We start from the raw sequence: 20482 nt of genomic DNA on the forward strand, positions 1-20482 counted from the left end.
TACCTTACAAGAGAGCCCAGAAGAGCGGCTCATTACATAATCCATTCATCCCTTCTCCAAAGAGTCTCATGTATCAGAAAACATAAATGAGAAGTAGATCTTACTTCCCTGACTTTCAATATCCTTAAGGTGAAATTAAACGAATAAAATAATCATTAAGTGCTTCCAGTTATTAAAAACAAAACAGTGCTAACAATGGTGTTCAAAAAAGTGCCAAGTGACTGAACACCGGTATCTGGCATCCCCACCCCGAACTCCAGGCGTACTTCAATGATTCCATTGGCTAGAGCTCTGGTCCAGCCATGGGGCACCCCCAGTCCAGAAGATCCCAGGCCTGTCCTAGCAGGGCTCAAAATCCTCGGAAGGAACAAGAACCAGAATGGGCCCTTATGAGATGGAAAACGAGGCAAAGCTGAGAAGAGCAATTAGCCCAAGATACTCTACTTTGAGGTGCTTATTATGTACAGTTTTCAAAAGGATAAATGAGGCCACAATACCAGAATCCCTCCACTAGTGTACTGATTCATGGTCAGAGCTCTGTATTTTAGGAATTTTGCTTCTGAGGAATTTATATCCCAACCAGTTAAGGATTTTACACAGAAGCGAAAGTAAATGTAGAACTTTTAAGAGAGGACATCCTTATTGGCTCAGTAACACGAGCACATGAGAAGAGTTTCCGACAATTTTGTCTAGAATACATCCCATGTAGCGCCGTACTTCTAAAAAGCTGGCAAGCGGTCAGTCTATAAGGTCTACAATTTAGGTACTAAAAAAATGTGAAATGTGCAAGGCATTAACCTTTAAGAAGTGGCAACTGCAAAGTGCAGCAGTTTAAGTTCTTATATGAAATAGCCTAGGAGCCTAGAGGATGAATAATACATGTTCCCTCTGAAAATACACATACACACTCAGTACACACACACACACATACTTAGTCAAAGCATCAAAATGACTTGGAAACAAATGTTCTAGTCTCCTAATTAAAAATTTCAAAGTAAAATTTTATACTTCCTGATATGTATTATTCTCAAAAGATTCAAGTTCAAGAGACTTAGTATGTCTGATTGCATCTCTCGTAGATTTTCTCGTTAAAGGTTTCATTTAAAATCATGTTAACGCAAACTTGGATTTCCTGGTTTCTAGAGAAAGCCTACAGCCACCATTTCCTTCTCCCACAGACCACTCTGGGTTTCTGTCTTTCACAGTGGGTAAGTGTGAATGGCAGCATCCTAGAAATTGCTACTTTCTGGCAGGCTGTGACTTTACAAAAAAAAAAAAAAAGGTTTTTTCCCAGAAGAGCAGCTTGAAGAAACTGGCAGCTTCAAACGGAACAGCTATTCCACATCGACAACCACCTTTCAGATCTGCTCACTTTACAGGTCAAAACAGGACTTTTTATACTAACAGGTTCCACCAAGTACAAGAAATGAAATCAGACCGCCTTCTGTCCTGCTTACTACACCACCACCCACAACAATTCTAGATTCTAAGATTATAACTTCAACTTCAGTAAGCAGAGTTCCGATGACATAAGAAAAGTAACTGGGCACCTTGTCTCAGGCAAGGCCAGCAGCATTAAAAGCAGTAACAAAACACTTATTTGTTGACCCAGAGCCAAGCAGATAATGAACAAAATACTTTCCATAGGACCTGTTCTCTGCTCAGAGCACCTCCCTCAAGAGAGACAATGATGGTCGACCTCAACTTCACTTACATGACTGCAGACTGAGCCATCACTTCGTTCCACCCCATGTTCACATAATATATTCTGTCCTCCCCTCAGACAACAGACTACATCACGGGCAGTCTCTCTTTCCTGCTGGTTTGGTGACTCACTCAGAGCCCCAGGCTTCTGCACAGAGACCTGCGCTCACAGCCACACTTATTTAGACAACTAACAACAGCACAATTCTAGATTTCTGCCATGTAAACAAGTAGTGTAAAACAATGGTAAATGAAGTCATAAACAGAACCGACTCGACCAGAAAAGCATTCCTTCAGATGCTGAAATGTCACTGCACCGAAAAAAAAAATTTTACTAATGCAGCAAGAAAATGGAAGTTATGTATTTTAACATAAAGCAACTTGAAATAATTCTGAATTTGTTGGCAAAATATAAGAGAGAAGGCTTAAAAATTTATCAACAGACCAGTAAAATACAGAATCATACTGAATACTAAGAGGAAAGAGACAACAGGCTGTTGTCAAAAATAACATGGGTGAAGTCCCTGGAAAAATCTGGTAGTGGGCTATTTATCTGGCAACTTATGAAAAAGAATGTGCAATTCCAGAAAGGTGATAACGAGCTCTCCTAAAAATTCCAGATTACTTCTAGAGATTTGACATGAAAATCTGTGAAAGAGTTCTCCACATATCACAACAAAGGCACACACTTCTTTCCCCGAGGATTAGACCAAAGCAATATCCTGAGTCAGTGGTATTTAAAGTTGAATGTGTGTCAGGTATAGGAAGAAAGTATTAGAACTTGTATGCAATATTTACTCTCTATGTCATCCTTGATGTCTATTTTCACATTTTATAATGGACATATTACATTATAATGGACACACATTAGTACGTTTTATGCCATCGAGTCATTTCCAACTCATAATGGCCTCATGTGACAGAGCAGAACTGCCCCACAGGTTTTCCTAGGCTGTAACCTTTACAGGAGCAGGTCCCCAGGTCTTTCACTCGAGGAGCTGCTGGTGGGTTCGAACCACTGATCTTTCAGAAAGGTTAGCAGCAGGGTGCTTAATCACTGTGCCACAGGGGAGCAGCTAGTGGATTCAAACTGCTGCCCTTTTCGGTTAGCAGCCAAACTCTTAACCACCGCGCCACCAAGGCTCATCATTAGTATAGTGGTACATAACTCAGCATGTAGATGTATGGATTTTTAATAGGGCATTTGTGTTCAAAATCTTTCCACTCTTCAAAATATGTGTTCAAAAGACTTAGAGGTTGCTTTTCTGAAATATCAATGAGTTACTCTACCCGTGCTCAAATTCACTAGAAAGATACAAAGCTACTTTTTAGAATTTCAGAATCACAACACAAATTCTGAGATCAGGATGAAAAATGTTGACAGACTAGACACCCTACAGTGACAGGTGTAAACAGAGCTGATGTGATACAATCAACAGCCTGCAGGTGCAGTTCAAGAATTCCAAGCCTATGATTTATTTTCCCCTCCGAGCCTAACTGACAAGTATGGAGAAAACCAGAAATCACGCCAGGTATACAGACTCAACAGGCAGTCTTTTTTTTTTTTTTTTAACTCTAAAACAATATGTAAATCTTCAAGGAATTTTCCCAGTTTGGAAAAAAAAAAAAAATCCAGTGCCCTTTTACTATTAAGGGTCATGGGTTACTTTTCCCATCAAAATCTGGGGAAAAAAAAAAACTAAACCTGTATTTTAACTCTAAGTTTAAGGTTGACTTGTGGGGGGCCTCTGGAGTCTTCAATTATATACCAGGGAAAAAAAAAAAAAGTCAATGAGAGTTTCTACTTTACCTGAACACAAAACATGCCACGAGGACTTTAACACTGCAAAAGCACCATGGCAAATCATTAAAAAAAGCATTACTAAAGTCAGACACGTGACTTTAATTCTGTATTTTAAATAATGAGATGTGAACAAAAAAAGTTATTTTAGAAATTATGTAAAAACCCACTCTTGGGTGGCAAATGCAGTGGCTTGCTGGCAGCAGCTCTGAGTCAAGCCTACATTATCTCTTCCCAACTGTATGGTGGTGGCCTGAAATCAGTCACAGTGGGAGTAATTTACATCACAGAAATGGGCAAAGGCTACAAATTAAGGGCTTTTTTTCCCCCAGAGAGCCTGGCTGTTAAATATTTTCCAGCACACCACTGAGCGAATGGGGCCAGAGTAGAAGAAAAGCTAGAACAATCACTGACAGCAGATGTCCTCAAACCCCGTACAACCTGCTTACCCTCCTTTAGTGTAGGCCGCTGGTGCCCAACAGCATTCATTCTGGCAACTGATGGAAACCACCACAACTACCAAATATAAGTCTTTCCAGGGAATACTGATGTTAAAATGGTATGTCACCTTTTGATGTAAGAACTCTGTGTATGTCCAAATACGAAGCTGAAGACTTATCTAGGAAGGAGGCAGTCTACAAACAGAACATTCTGTCTCATACCTTTAGCTAAGGATGTAAACTTTCATTAATAAAAAGAAAACACACACACACACACAAGCTTCTCCCAAATTAGCTGATCTCAAAGAGAAGACAGATCATTAACTCCTAACGCCTCACACCTCTCAGAGGCTCTCCAGATAGGTGCATAGAAAGAGGACTCACAAAATTGGTTCCTAACAAGTTGCTTTTACTGCTTTTTAATGGTACCTGTGGTTCCCAAGCACCCCCATGCTGAGACAGTTCCTTACCATCTCTGAAAACAAATGGCTTTTCTCCTTTAATTCAAAAAGGCAAAATATGAGAAAATAAACTTCTGTGGATTAAAAAAAAAAGGCAAAATACTTCTGTGCTTTGAAAATTTAAAACTTCTAGTTAACTCGAGTCATCAATATTTATTACTTAAGGTACAAAATGTTAATTAACCTAATAAACTATTTGAAAGTGCTGCTGAGAGGTCTAATTTCAAACAGGCATGCAAAGGAAATGGACGCTGCCGTCTAACACTACTATTGCACTTTTCAGAACCAGGACTCTCGGCTGATAGCCACACATGACCCAGAACAGACCTTCAACCTACAAATAGAAAGGTCACTCCTAGGGAGCTAGCACAGACGTCCTACACAAACTTCTCTACACTGTATATAAACATCTTACAGGGAATATAATGCACCTGGAACATGCTGGCTTGTCTCTGTCATTCTGAGTCCCCCAGTCCTTACTCCCTCCTCCCATTCAGTTCATGTGAGTCAATTACAGGGACTATTTCTAGGGTTAAAAGAAGATTTTAATGGGCAGGGTGGTGGTGCTGGCATATAATTTCATCCTGGGCTTTAGAGCCAAATATATCAACCAAAGGTCCTGCTGTGGGAATAATTTCAATTCAGTTTGGGGAAACCAACAAATCTGTCTGCACCTGGCTGTATGGTCATATCTTATAAACGTGGTGATTTAGGCCCGAGGCTGAAATTGTTTACCACTAAACAAACAATCCAACCCTATGTGCGAGCATTCCCGAGTGAACTCCGCTCCTTCCTAATTAAAAATAAATTGGAAGAAATAAGCACATCTTTACCTCACTACTGATCTGGAGGCTTCCCTTTGCATTTCATCTTCCTAATTCCATTCTTAAAACTATCACAACCTCTAAGAACCTTAAATTTAAAAGGAAAAGAAGATAACTATACCACAGAATATGAGGTCAAAGGAACAGAAAATACAGTCCTTTACTTGAGCATCTTCTATCTGGGAAAACATCTCACGTTTCAAGTTATTTAACTGAATCTTCAAAGGCGCCTCAATTTTTCAAAGCCCAGGTTCATCTCGATGAAAAGACAGCATTTACCATACTGTATTTCAGGAATATGTGGTCACATCGCCCAGAGGGCAGACACTTCCATGCTAGATGTGGGGTCCCATATTCTCACTGGATGTTCCAAACACTGTCTAAAACCCCAGGTTTACAAATCTTCCTAGGTTGCGGTAGACTAGCTCTATGCTCTGTTGACAGGTTCAGGCAAGATCACATATATGGCTAAGAGATCCACCCTGAATGAATGTAAACAAGATGCATTTTGTGGAGCTGCTGACATATGTCACAGTTCACACACAAAAAAAATCTCCCCAATAGCACTGCTCCACTCTTACTCTGTGAGAATAGGAATGATTCTTTACAGCTCATTTTTCATGGTTCAACACAGCACACTTAAGTCCTAAAGATATGGCCAATTTCATTTAACTAGTATTTCTTAATATACTCTAAGCATGTTTTTTTTTTTTTTCTGGCCAAAGGGTCCCAATGGCCAGAATGAGTAACTCTGTCCTTGACTGCTCTTGCAAGGCAAAATCCCACCAAAACTTTAATACAAAGCTCAAAATACTACGAAAAAGAAAAGAGAAGGAGGTGGAGTCTGGACTCCAATTAAGGCATTTTTATACAGAGTTCAACTTGAGTCCTAGTCAAAGGAATTCCAAAAAGGCAGTTTGATGGGGAATGGGAGAAATCACAACAGTCCTTTATCAGCTTTGTGGATTTATCAATTGCTCACTTCAGATGTAATCACGGTGAATGTCTCTCTGCTTCTTTGTTCCCCAGTTCTCTCATTCCACAGGGCACACATTATGTTTTCTGTAGGTCTGGGGAAAATGGGCCAGGAGTGGAAGGTCCATCCAGGCTAGACAGAGTGAATGGCCCATGACTGTTCAGTACAGAAGGAAACTGAGAAAGAAAATAAAACACATCATCATCTTATTACTCAACCCCAACTTTTACTTTCAGCCCAACTAAATATTCCCTGAGGCAGAAGACAACGGGGTTCTGCAAGGGTTCACAGTGCCTGGTCCTCCCAAAGTCAGCCATTGCTCATCAAGGAAGAATGTGACATCGTAACAAAAACTTTAATGAAAAAGTGGTTTTTAACATTAACACCTTCCCCACTGCCTTGATAAAATGGAACAAAGAACAAACTTACACCTTCCCTTATATGCTAAAGCATACAGGCTTCCTTCACACCTCATTCCCAAAGGAAGACTTCAGAAAGTTCAGTAGTGACAATATGCACTACAGAGTGTAATTCAATTATAAAGCAAATCATAGACCCGCTGAAGGGGTCCAGAAAGGTACAGAAAGAAACACCCATCTACTAACTCTCTGTACGGGCACAGGCAGTTACAGGGGGGTCGCCCTATAAAGGGGCGTCCCTGCATGGACTCTGAGGTTGAAGCTATATAAGGTCTCAGGTGACTCCACAACTCAACTGTCTGTCAGTGAAGGGCAAAGACACATCTAAAAATGGAATATGGGAAGTTCTCAATACACTTTCTCATCCATAATTTAGGGCTTCTTGCAAACAAATGGAGAAGTAGAAAGATTTTAATTTTCTTTTCTTCCCTTACCATTCCCAAAGAACAAATGAAAAGTTAGATGACAAACTGTAAGAAAGTAAGTCACCTGTGAATAACTGAATGAATTAACCACAAGAAAGTCTGCAAGTTATAAAGTCTACATACTCTGGGGCAAAATAATGGTTAAAAACTACAAGACCTTATCAGCCCTGGGGCAAGGACTAGAAGAAAGGAGGGAACAGGAAAGCTGGTAATAGGGAACCCAGTTTGATGAGAAACTAGTTTGTGTTCTGTATACCTTCACCTGAAGTACAATGAAAAAAAAAAAAACTCCAAGAATTTTCCTAACGTCTTGGTAAAGCGATAATTTTTTTTTTTTTTTTAAGATGTTAAAATGTTCACAAATACCAGTTCTGAGGAGGAAATGGGAGTATTTGATATACTATTCTCAAGGCTTTCTGAATTTTTTTTTTAAACCCTCAATTAAAAGGAGAAACCTATGTGCAGAGAGGCTCCCCTAAAATACACATATATATTTAACCATGACAGCAGTGGGGTTGGTTTTTGGTTTTTCTAAAAATAAAGGATTTCTAGTGTTTAAAATAACAGAAAAAATTTGTGTGGGCTCAAAATCTACTAGGATATTGAACAATTCTTGGTCTATCTCAAACGTGTAATATTAAACGAAAAAGAAGGAAACTTTGCTATGAATATTTATCCGTGCTGTTTGCTGGCTAGGAAATGAACACTTAGAAATTAAAAAATAAATCAAAGAACATTTATTAAATATATGCTGTAGAATGGTTAAACTGAACAGGGGACAGTGCCTTTTTGGCTATTTCTTCATTTAACATGCCCCAATTATAAGAAACAGGCCTTTTAGGTCATTTACCTGGAAAAGTGTGTTAGCACCTTGCAGTCTGGCTGGACTCAGGGGAGCAACAGGGCTGAGAGTACTCCAGAAGTGGATACTGGAGAGTAAGGGGCTCGGGGTCAGTAATATGGGCGTCTGCAATACACGAAGCAAAAAAATCCATTAAATGACCTGTTAGGGTTATGTCCCGTCCTTAATATAATACACACACACAGCCCTGAACACAACAGTGTCCCGCTCTCCACTTCAAATATCACCAACTCTAAAAATTTATCATCAGGAAAAACTCAAAATATTTGTACAACCTAAGAAAGATCAAAATAATTTTTTTTTTTTTTTTGCCCAGCTCCTATAGGGTATTTCCCAAATAAGAGAACCAATCTGAATTCGGGTACAGAGGACTAATGGGTAACTGATTCACACGCAGGTTTCTTTACAATGAGAAGGGCTGGGAGTAACCTACCTATTAAAATGTTGTATGAGATGAGCAAGTTAATAAATACCTAATTCTACTGCATAAACTTGTTACTTAACATCACACCAATCATTTTCCTTAAGGTTCTCAGGACCTATTGTTCTCTTAACTTCAGATTATTACCTTTTTTTTTTTTAAATAAGATATCTAGTTTTATAAGAGCAAAAAAAAAAAAAAACTTGTTTCCTTTAGGAAGAAGTGGAAAAACCAAAATATTTGTTTATTTATATAGCACAGTAAAATTTTTAACAGAATAAACCTTTTATTTGGCAAGCCTAGTTGAGAAATTGGGCTACTTTCACAGGATCAAACATAACCTAAGACAAAACTAAGTAGCAGAATGAGAGCTTGTGACTACAAAATCTGGATTTGTTTAAGAAAGTGAATAAATGCAAACAAAGGAGATGCTAAAAAGCAAGAGCGAGCTACCTGTGAAAAAAGTGCCGGTGTAAGAGACGCTGTGGGCAGGGATGGGCTTAAGATGCCTAGTGGGCTGGGATCACTGCCTGTGATCACAAGGGTGGGTGCCAGTTCTAATCCTTTGGGCTTCTTGGATCTTGATGAATTATTTGTTTTGTCCTTTTCTGGCAAAGTTGAATCCTGGTCTTTAGGCTCTAGTGACAAGTTCTCGGGAAGTTCCATCGATTGCGAAGCCACTGAATCAATGTCTGTGTCGACATCCGGGTGAGAGCTCAGTGGTGGTGAGGGCGTTCTAGGAGGCTCCCGCAAAGACGGGGACAGGGACGCAACAGGAGGGGTGGTGGTAAAAGCGGGAGTTATGCTGGATGCAGACACTGGGGCTTCCAGAGAAGGCAGTTTTTGGGAAACCAAAGTCTCCAAAGCTTGGATAGTTTCTTCTGAAGATGGCGAAACACTTGGGCCAGTTGAGATGCTAGCGGCAACAGGTTCAAGTGGTGGCTTTTTGGAAGGTGTTGTCACAAATTTGATGACAGATGATGTTGGCTCCTGGGGAGATTTCTTCTCTGCCAATTTCTCCGCTGGATTCTCAATCTTTATAGATTTGAAAAGCTTCATATTGGAGGAGTTCAAAGAGTTGAGAGTAAACGAGGAATATAAGCCAGAGTGTATGTAGTCATTGCGGCTGGAGGTCTTGGCACCAGGCTGTGGTGGTCTCTCCTTCCCTCCATTCTCCGCATCTTTGGAACTGCTGCTGACTTCACTGAAGCTTAACGTTTCACAGTCTCCCTCAATCCTGCCCACTGTCATTGGATCCATGTTCAAAATCTCCGGGTAAGAGACGAACTTGTACACAAACTTCTGACCATTCACTTTTTTGATGATATTCTGTAGGCAAACAAAATAAGCATTCTTATACTTTCTGATAAACTTATATGCCACAGCATATTAAAAAAGCTGACCTAAGGATGTCTGTCTTCTCTTTGAGACCTAGACACAGTTTACTTAAAAGCTTCAAAATCATCCAAATTTATCTCGCCATACCGAACACAGTCCCCACTATTATGGAGCATAAATTAAGGCAAGAGCATTTAAATGTCTTATTACATAAAACCTAAAAGACTTTAATTGCTTAATACTCTCAACCAAGTATCTGTATTAAGTCAGAAATTGCTGAAATGCAATTCCAAACAATTCCAAAGACACAGGTATACACATCCTGAGTAAGCCAAGTGGAATTTAGGACATTACTTCTGCTAAGGCTCCTACTTCCTTCAGAAATTCTTACCTAGTATCTCCATAAAGAGAGCTGATAGGATCAACCACTTAAAGGTTAAAGAAATTAAGAGCTCAGCTTCTCATCCTAATTCTATTCTCCTGAGCCATTTGTTTTTATCTCAGGGCCCAAAATACATTCAAAATAATTAGAAATTAAGTACAAAGTACAATTTTAACTAAGAAATCAACTTTATGTGTTATTCTTTAAGGTATTAACTTGTGTTCCCCAGGTTACACTAAAAACTAAAAATTAAGTAAACCTACAAGAACAAGTATTTATATGGTAATTCTTAAATTACGACATACACATGAATAATTTATTTATCCTCAAGAATCGCAAGTTTCCTTTATCTTATTCCAAACCTGTACTCCCTTCGTCTTTTAAAGACAACTGCAATTAGGAAGAAAAATGTGTGACGGGAGTTTGTAGAAACACAGCAGGGCCATTCCTTTTATCCTACTTCCAAACTGCCGAGGGTATAAAATAAATTGGATTAAAATAAACCAGATATTAGTATCTATACCCTCAAGGAGAGAAAGAACAATTCTTATTTTAAGGGTCTCTAAAAATTTTTTTTTTATACAGTATCAGAAAACCGTGGTGGCGTAGTGGTTAAGTGCTACGGCTGGTAACCAAAGGGTCAGCAGTTCGAATCCCCCAGGCGCTCCTTGGAAACTCTATGGGGCAGTTCTACTCTGTCCTATAGGGTCACTATGAGTCGGAATCGACTCGACAGCACTGGGTTTGGTTTGGTTGGTTTATACAGTATCAGGATTCCTGGTGGCGCAGTGGTTAAGAGTTTGGCTGCTAACCGAAAGGTCGGCAGTTCAAATGCACCAGCCACTCCTTGTAAACCCTACGGGGCAGTTCTAGTCTGTCCTATACGGTCGCTATGAGTCACAATCGAATTGACAACAATGGGTTAGGTTTTGGTTTTATACAGTGTCAAGATTGGGCTGTGTATTACCTTTACGTAATAGTATCTGAGGGCTCGGCTAAGTTTGTCGTAATTCATGTTTGGCTTGTTTTTACGCATTCCCCAGAGACGAGCCACCTCTTCTGCCTGCAGAAGCTTGAACTCCCCATCCCGAGAGGTCCAGCAGATCATGTGCTTGTTCTGAGGCTCCTGCAGGAGCTGAAGAAGGAACTGCCACAGGGTGACAGCGCTGTCCATAGCAAGGGGCTACAGGGGGGACACAGACAAGACAGACGGAAGATTAACAGCCAACACTCCACAACACCACCTTAGGCGCTGTTTTAAGGGCTCTAGATGAATCAATTCATCTCCATAATAATCCTGCAAGATCAATACTATTGCCTCCCCATTTTACATATGAAAAAATGATTCATAAAAGGGTTAAGAAACTTGTCTAAGGCACACAAACAAACGCTGGAGCTGAAATTTAAACCCAGGCAATCTGGGTCCAGAGTGCAAACTCATAACTGCCATGCCATTCCGTTTAAGAAAAATCTTTCTCTTACGCAACAAGTGACTTTTAGGAAAGATAATGCTAGCTCTATGAATTACAGGAGCGGACTGAAGATTACCAATCACTTGAATATCGCTGTTAATTAACCTCCATTGTCATATTCTCTGAGGAGATCACTGTTTCAGCATCTAACTAAATCAACCCAGTTAGTTCATGTACGCGTGTTGCTTCAGGGCCAAGGTGTAAGGAATAATCTACTCTTACATCACTGATGTTGCCCCTTTGAATAGTTCCATTACCGTAAATGTAATTTCCATACAAATTGTCAGCACCCAGAATTCAGCAAAATGTTCCCTGATTTAATTCACAAGTTCTGTCACCATTCCATCCAGACAGTCTATCCACACAGATCCTCCTTTTATTTGATTACCAAACCCAGCGCCATCAAGTCGATTCTGACTCATAGCGACCCTACAGGACAGGAAAGAACTGCCCCATAGAGTTTCCAAGGAGCACCTGGTGGATTCGAACTGCAGACCCTTTGGTTAGCAGCGGTAGTATTTAACCATTACACCACCAGGGTTTCATTTTATTTTATTATCAAGACACAAAATGAAGAAAAATCCTTCAATATCTCAAGCTTTACCATCTCCCTGTTTATCCACGCTTGGTATTTTTGGTGCTATTGATATTTTGGGCCAAATAATTCTTTGTTGTGGGGGATGGTCCTGTGCACTGTACACAGTTTAAAAGCATCCTGGGTCACTACCCACTGGATACCAATAGCGCCCTCTGCCCAGCTGGGACAACCAAAAATGTCTCAGGCCTTGCCAACTGTCTATGGGGGAATAAAATCACCCAGTTGAGAACTACTGGTTTAGTCAATGGATCAGTGAGGAAATGCTCACAATGTATTATTCTCCTTGTAAAACTTCAAAACACTTTGTCTATTAGGAAGAATTCTTTAGGGCAAACACTCTGGCCAAATACATACAAGGTCTTCCCAAGAAGCTTATAACTGAAAACCTTCACAAAACAAGACCTTCCTGTGTTTATCTAGGAACGAGAACTCAATGGACCAAAAGAGGGCCTGAAAACAAATTAAATCAATTCCATTAAAACCTAACACTACAAAAACAGACAAACTGGAATATGCCAAAATTTAAAACTTTTGTGATATAAACAATACTGTCAAGTGAAAAGACAGTTCACGGGATGGGAGAAAGCATTTTCAAAATCATGTATCTCATAAGGGACTTGTATCCACAATATATAAAGAACTCTTAAAACTCAATTAAAAAAAAATTTTAAAATGGGCATGGGATTTGAAAAGACATTTCTCCCAAGAAGATATACAAATGTCCAGTAAGCACATGAAAAGATGCTCAACATGATTAGGGAAATGAAAATCAAAACCACGCGAGATACCCCTTCACACACCCACTAGGATAGCTATAATGAAAAAGACAGATAATAACAGTATCAGCAAGGATATAAACGAAACTGGAACCCTCATACAAGGCTAGTGGAAGTGTAAAATGGTACAGCCACTTTGGAAAACAGCTCCGCAGTTCCTCGAAATGCTAAACAGAGTAACCACATGACCCAGCAATTCCACTCCTACGTATACACCCAAAAGAATTTAAAAACATATGTCCACACAAAAACTTGCACACAAATGCTCATAGCACCATTATTCGTAATAGTCAAAAAGTGGAAACAACCCAAACGTCTATTAACCAATGGAAGGATAAACAACATGTGGCACAACCACACAGTGGCATGTTTGGCCATAAAAAAGCGTGAGTTACTGATGCATGCTACAACATGATGAACCCTGAAAACATTATGCTAAATGGAAGAAGCCAGTCACAGAAGACCACATGCTGTAAGATTTCATTTATAAGAAATGTCCAGAATAGGCAAATCTGTAGAAACAGAAAGTAGATTAGTGGTTGCTTAGGGCTGGCGGGGGAGCAATGGGGAGTGACTGCTAGTGGGTACAGGGTTTCTTTTTGGGGTGATGGAAATATTCTCAAGGTGGATGGTGGTGATGGCTGTACAACTTTTGTGCCTACACTAAAAACCACCGAACTGTACACTTAAATAGGCAAATTTTATGGTATGTCAATTATATTCTGATAATTAAAAAAAAAAAAACCTAAGGGGAAGGAAACAAACCAACAACCCTAACACTAGAAACATTCTAAAAGTTAGGCCTGAGAAGCCTAATTCTAATAACAACAACTAAGAGGATGGGATCCTTAAAAATCAAACATGTCTGTTTCCAAAAAGGGCAAAGATAAAGAGCTGAAGATAAATATCTCAGTTTCTGTAAGTTTTCTGAAACAATGAAAATGTCCTCCAATAATCCTCATGGTATCACTGTGAAGCTGGTTGTACAGAGATACTGTTACCTAAAAGTGAAATGGGAAAATAATAAATAGAAAGGGAGAAACATCTTCCAGAACCACAGAGTTAACAGAGGCTGAGGCTCTGAAGCCAAGTTCCTCTAATCACAGTCATATACTATACTCATGAGGGAAACCACCTCCTGGATGGATATAAAAGCACCCACATAAAGAAACATTACATGCTGGGGAAGCCAGCACAACCTGTCCAAGGCAAGGTCATGGAAGCTCCATAGATACATACATCCAAACTCCCTGGAGGGACCAATGGCTGCACTGAGGGCTGTGGGAACTATGGTCTCAGGGAACATCTAGCTCAATTGGCATAACATAGTTTATAAAGAAAATGTTCTACATTCTACTTTGATGAGTAGCATCTGGAGTCTTAAAAGCCTGCAAGCAGCCATCGATACTCCACTGGTCCTGCCCCTTTGGGAACAAGGGAGAATGAAGAAAACTAAAGACACGAGGGAAAGATTAGTCCAAAGGACTAACGGACCACAACTACCATGGCCTCCACCAGACTGAGTCCAGTATAGGTAGATGGTGCCCAGCTGCCATCACTGACTGCTCTGACGGGGATCACAATAGAGGGTCCTGGACAGAGCTGGAGAAAAATGGAGAACAAAATTCTAACTCACAAAAAAAAGACCAGACTTATTGGCCTGACAGAGCCTGGAGAAACCCCGAGAGTATGGCCCCCGGACACCCTCTTAGCTCAGTAATGAAGTCACTCCCAAGGTTTACCCTCCAGCCAAAGATTACACAGACCCACAAAACACTATGAGACTAATGGGGCCCACCAGCCCAAGGGCAAGGACTAGAAGGCAGGAGGGAACAGGAAAGCTGGTAACAGGGCATCCAAGGTCAAGAAGGGAGAGTGTTGACATGTTGTAGGGTTGTTAACCAATGTCATAGAACAATATGTGTGTACTAATTATTTAATGAGAAACTAATTTGTTCTGTAAACCTTTATCTAAAAAAAAAAAAAAAAAAGCATTACATATTGGATAAGTGATGTTGTTTGTGTCAGTGGATTCCTTCTCAGACCCACCCTACGGGGCACAGTAGAACTGCCCCATAGGCTTCCTAGGCTGTAATCTTTTAAGGGAGCAGACTGCCAGGTCCTTTCTCCTGAGGAGCAGCTCGTGGGTCTGAACCACTGATTTTCGGTTAGCCGCGGAGTGTTTAACCAAAGCTCCACCAGGGCAGGATACTAATGTACAAATCTTAATGTTTAGGGGGACAGTGGTAGTCCAGTGGCAGAATTCTCACCGCTCGTGCAGGAGGCCCAGGCGGGATTCCTGGCCAGTGCATCTCATGTGCGACCACGACCTGTTTGTCAGAGGGGGCTTCCTTGTTACTATGATGCTCCACTTCAGTGCAGCTTCCAGACTAAAATGGACTAGGAAGAAATGCCTGGTATTTACTTTCAAAATATCAAATGGGCCAATAAAAACCCTGTGAGTCACAACAGTCAGATCCACAACCAATCACAGGGATGGTACGGGATTGGGCATTCCATTGTGCATCGGGTTGCCATAAGTCCAGGGCCGACATGGTGGCAGCTAACACCTCCTCAATGCTAAATAACCATGCCCACTAGAAATCATAGTTTCTCACGGCCTCACTTAAACCGGGTTAAAATAGGGGTTTTATTTTCTATCCATCAATTATTGAGAGAGTGGAAGGAGTGTTCCCTGTCATTTCTCTGAGTTTACCAGACATTTGATGATGCCTATTTATGCCAAGTTACTTTTATACTACATAGGTTTCTCATTTAAACAAAGATTGGCTAGCCTGAGCCTGTTAAAATGAGGCACTGGCAGGTCGGTGGTAGAATGCTCGCTTTCCATGCGGGAGACCCGGGTTCAATTCCTGGCTCAAGCACCTCATGCAGTCACCACTTGTCTGTCAGCGGAGGCTTGCTTTGATGCTGAACAGGTTTCAGTAGAACTTTCAGACTAAGACAGACCTGGCAATCTACTTCCCTCCCCCCAGTGAAAACCCTGTGGATCACAACGGTCCAATCTATGACCAATGATGAGAATGGCACAGTGTTTAGTTCTGTTGTGCACAGGGTAGCCATGAGTCAGGGGCCAACCTGACAACAGCTAACCAGCCTGTTAAAACTGTCGTTGTTAGTTGCCACTGAATCAATTTCGACTCAACTACTTCCTAGTGAATAACAGCTTAACCAAAGAACTCCGTCTCTATATTTCTAGACATTACTTCCATATTAAGAATGCTTATATAACGGTAGGAGCCCTGGTGGAGCAGTAGTTAAGAGCTATGGCTGCCAACAAAAAGGTCAGCATTTCGAATCCACCAGCCGCTCCTTGGTAACCACACAGAGCAGTTCTACTCTGTGCTATAGGGTCCGCTCTGAGTCGGAATAGGCTCGACAGCAAAAGGTTTGGCCTTTTTGATATGGCGTAGAGGTGTGATTATGTGTGTGAGAGAGATGAGGAGAGAAGAAAGGAGAGAAAGGCAGAAAACTGGAATCTCTGGGCTACTACAGATTTAGCATTTTTGATTCCATTTGTTGTTAGAAAAATTCCAAAAACCAAATCCGGGAGTCTTGATACCTACAGATACTGCTTGAGCCCCACAGGCTTACAATGGCTAAACTATGAGCCCAGACAGACAGAAGCACATTAACACTCTTCACAAGGTGCACATAGTGCCATCCTGAGCCACGGGTTGGCTCCCAAAGTATGTGGGTGTTCCATAGGTGGTACAGGTTTAACTTCCACCTTGCCTTCATTAGTGGAGTAGCAAGCAGTGAGATGAGCCCTGGTGGCACCGTGGTTAGGCACTCGGCTCCTAACAAAAACACTGGCAGATCAAGCCCATCGGCCACTCCCTGGAGGAAAGATGCGGCAGTCTGCTTCCGTGAAGATTTCAGCCTTGGAAACCCCATGGGGCGCTTCTACTCTGCCCTATAGGGTCGCTATGAGTAGGAATCAACTCAATGGCAACGGGTTTGATTTTCTGGGCCTGGGACAGAAGGTTGTTGAGAATGAAAGAAAAAGGACATTGCGGCTAGGGAGTGAAGTTGTGGAACGAGTTTTTTTCTGAGAAAGACTGAATAACACAAAAATGGACATTTTCAGTGAGTACTTTAAAGGATATTTCATTCATTCAACGCTGCTATCAGGTTACTCTTTCACTGAGAAGTTGGTGAACTTCTAGATATGTAGTTAAGTTCAATCTCATTTTAGTTCCCAAAAGTGTGGTATTAAGTATGAACTTTAATGATTTTCTCAACCATAAGAGAGAACTACAGGAATTTTTTTCCAAAAGACAGTTATTAAAAATTACAAAGATGAAATGATGGGTTAAAAAATAAATTTTATTTTATTCTTGCTACCTATCAGTCAAATGGGAGAGGGATGGTTTATTTGCCTTCTCATGAAAGTCTACAATTAGCTTTTTTTTTCCTTCTGTATTCATAAGAGATTTTCGTGTGTACTTTTTTTCTGGTATTTTTTTATTATTGTACTTTAGATGAAGGTTTTCAGAACAAATTAGCTTCCCATTAAACAGTTAGTACACATACTGTTTTATGACACTGGTTAACAACCCCATGACATGTCAACGCTCTCAACACTCTCCCTTCTCGACCTTGGGTTCCCTGTTACCAGCTTTCCTGTCCCCTCCTGCCTTCTAGTCCTTGCCCCTGGGCTGGTGTGCCCCTTGAGTGTCATTCTGTTTATGGGTACAATTACAGTTTTAAGAGCTTTTCAGTATAATACTTAAGGAAACACTTACCTAACCCAAATGTAGTAGGTTGATCTTTGAGGGGTTAAATGCTGAAAACATCATAATTGACCACAACTTTAACACTTCCAAGATAGCAGTAGATTAATCCCTATGCTAAACTGAAAGGAGCATGCTGAAGTAACTTCTTAGGGGAAGGAAGTCTCTATTAAATGAAACCTTTTCCACCCTAAACATGTTTATAATACACATACTCCAGTTGCTGTGGTGACCTGTAACACAACTGTTTTCCAGAAACACTAGCTAAGACTCAAAAAATAAAGGTCTCCAAATTCCTCAGAGTGCTGCTTAAATAAAATTATAAAACATATCAAGCTTAGTACTATAAAAATTCATCTTCTTGTCAAAAAGTAACCAGATGTATTCAACTGCATAGGCTCTTAAACTAAACACCAAAAACCAAACCCACTGCCGTCGAGTCGATTCCGACTCATAGCGACCCTATATGTTAAATGAATATTAAAAGTATACTGTTGCATTACAAAAAAAACTTTGAAGACAGTATTTCCCTAAGAACGCAATGGATCCCACTTATGCAGTTTAAATATTTAAATAAATCAAAGAGAGAGTTCCTTAGGGGGAAAATTTGAATCATGATACACTTTAATGAAAACACCACCGACAGCCCTAAACACTGAAGCATCAAGTTTTCCACGCAGCACTGGGGGAGGGGTGTGGGGAGGGGTCTAACCCAACAACCAAAAGGGTAAATGGGGGAACCATTTTGATGAAGAATAAAACCCTAGTTTCTATTTAAACGCCTTAAACTTCAAATAGCAATAGCTCGGAAGAAAGCCAACTATCTTTCGCCTACTTCAGTCAACAATACCCCTTATTTCCTGCCAGAGCCACTTCATATTCTGCCCCCAAAAGAGGTTTCCAATCGATCTCCCCAGGAGTGGAGCTGCCACCGGCCTCGCCCCAGCTGTGCTTGGGGCGGAAAGTGAGGGGGGAGCGGGGGTCACTTAAGAGTGGCAGCCACAGAACGAAGCCCGACACCGGATGAACAGAGCTGGGGGAGAGGAGGAAACACTGGTGACCGCGTGCCCCAGGGGAGATCAAAGTCCGGGGAAGAGCCGCCACCTCTCGGGGCCTCTGAAAGCACTGAATTACTGTACTTTCATTTTCCAACTTCCTGTCGCTACATAAAGTCAGAGTCGCCCCCTCCTCCCCACCCGTGCCAACAAGCACGGCCGCCGTTTGTCCCAGGGGCCGCCCGAGACCCCAGCAGGGGCGCGAGGGCGGCGCGCGGGCCGCCAGCGTCCACCTGCGCGCGGGACGCGGGACGCAGGGCCGGGCGGGGGCGGGCCCCGCGGGGCGCGCACCCACGCCGCCCGCCCCCGCCCCCACTTCCTGTCGTACCGCGCGCCCCTCGGCCCCGGGCCCGGCCGTGGGGGCTGCGGCAGCGGGGCCCGACGGGCGCGCACGGCTCGCCGCTCACCGAGGCCGCGGGGCTCCTTCCTGGTCTCCGCCTCGAACACGCTGCTCCTCTTCACCCGCCGCCTCCTCACGCCGAGAACCCAAGGACAGCGCGGCAGCCGCTGCGACCACCGCGGCAGAGCAGAAGGCGGCGGCGGCCGAGCCGAGCCCGCCGGGTGCCCGCAGCCGCCCGCATCTCTCGCCGCCGGAGCAGCGGCCGCCGCAGCCCCTCGCGCCCCGCCCCGGCTCGCGGCGGCGGCGGCGCGAGTCGTCGGGCGGCTACCCGCCGGGCGCGCGCTCCGGGCGTCCCTCGCCGAGGCCCGGCCTGCCTCTTGCTCCGCTGCCGCCGCCACTCTCAAACCCCCCCAGCGGGCCCCTCCCTGAGTCCGTAGCCGCCGCGCGTCACTTCCGGGGGCGGGAAGGGAGGAGCCGAGGGCCCCAGGGGTGCTGCGAGCCGCGGCCGCCCCAGAACCTGGCTTGGGGGTCGTGGGCGTTCGGGCGCGGATGCAGTGAGGGCGCCCCCTGGAGCTCCCCACTTGCCACTCTGCCGGCCTCGGTCCGGCTACTTTCCGTTCCTGAGGCGCGCGACGCGGCCGGCGTGAGCAGGGCCGCCACCTGTGTCGGGACTTCGGCCTCCCGTCTCCGCTGGCTTCCGGGGCCTCTGCCAGCTCTCTCCTCCGTCCGCGGCGTGAGGTGGCGCCCGCCCAGCAGCCGTTCCGGGGGCCTGAGTGCGAGGGCTCGTCCCTCTGCCGCTCGCCCTGCCTTCCTCCTCGCTGGCTGGCCGGAGGAGTGGGTGCCGCCACCACCTTCTCGTGGAGGTGTCCGTTCGCGGTGCTTACGAACGGTCGATAAACAGCAGATCGGCAGTGTGGCTCCCTGGCCCGGGGACTGGCACGTCGGAACGCTGGGGTCGTGGGAGAAGCTCGCTCTGGCCTTGGAGCCAGAAACCTGGAATCCAGTCGTGGCCCTGCCCCTCACTAAGCACAGCCTTGTCTCTCCAAGACAGTTTGGTCGTCTCTAAGATGGAGTGAGAGCACTGAGTGCACTGATCACAGGACATTAGGGCATAAATCACCTAGCTCAGCTTCTAGCCCCTAGGTTCTCGTTAAATGTAATTGTTAAGGAGCCAGGTCACAGCTGGTACAAGAGGCCACTTGAACAATTGAGGAGCAGAAGGGACTCGGTAATTAATAAACTGAACTGCTGAACCAGACTCCAAGAAATAGGCTGCATATTCTATTTAACGTGGAACGAAAGAGTCCTGTTGTTCTGGCCGTTTACTAGCTGTGAGACCTGCAGTGAGTTGCTAACCTCTCTGAGCTTCAGTTCGCTCAGGTAAAATGAAGGTGATAGTGCGCAGTGTCGTCTGAGAGGATTCAATGAGAT

The 20482-nt window shown here is 43.1% G+C and overlaps 1 protein-coding gene across 1 annotated transcript; it reads right to left on the reverse strand.

The window, feature by feature from the left end:
- Positions 1-2573: 2573 nt before the first annotated feature.
- Positions 2574-19209, reverse strand: ELK4 (ETS transcription factor ELK4). Its single transcript, XM_049858449.1, has 5 exons — positions 19119-19209; positions 11021-11236; positions 8787-9662; positions 7901-8017; positions 2574-6382 (listed from the first exon to the last, which is right to left on the reverse strand). The coding sequence occupies exons 2-5, from the start codon at positions 11225-11227 to the stop codon at positions 6284-6286; spliced, it is 1299 nt and encodes a 432-aa protein (XP_049714406.1). The 5' UTR covers positions 11228-11236; positions 19119-19209; the 3' UTR covers positions 2574-6283.
- Between the last annotated feature and the right edge of the window lie 1273 nt (positions 19210-20482).

This window comes from Elephas maximus, chromosome 18 (genome assembly GCF_024166365.1).
Source record: "Elephas maximus indicus isolate mEleMax1 chromosome 18, mEleMax1 primary haplotype, whole genome shotgun sequence".
NCBI classification, from domain to species: Eukaryota; Metazoa; Chordata; class Mammalia; order Proboscidea; family Elephantidae; genus Elephas; species Elephas maximus.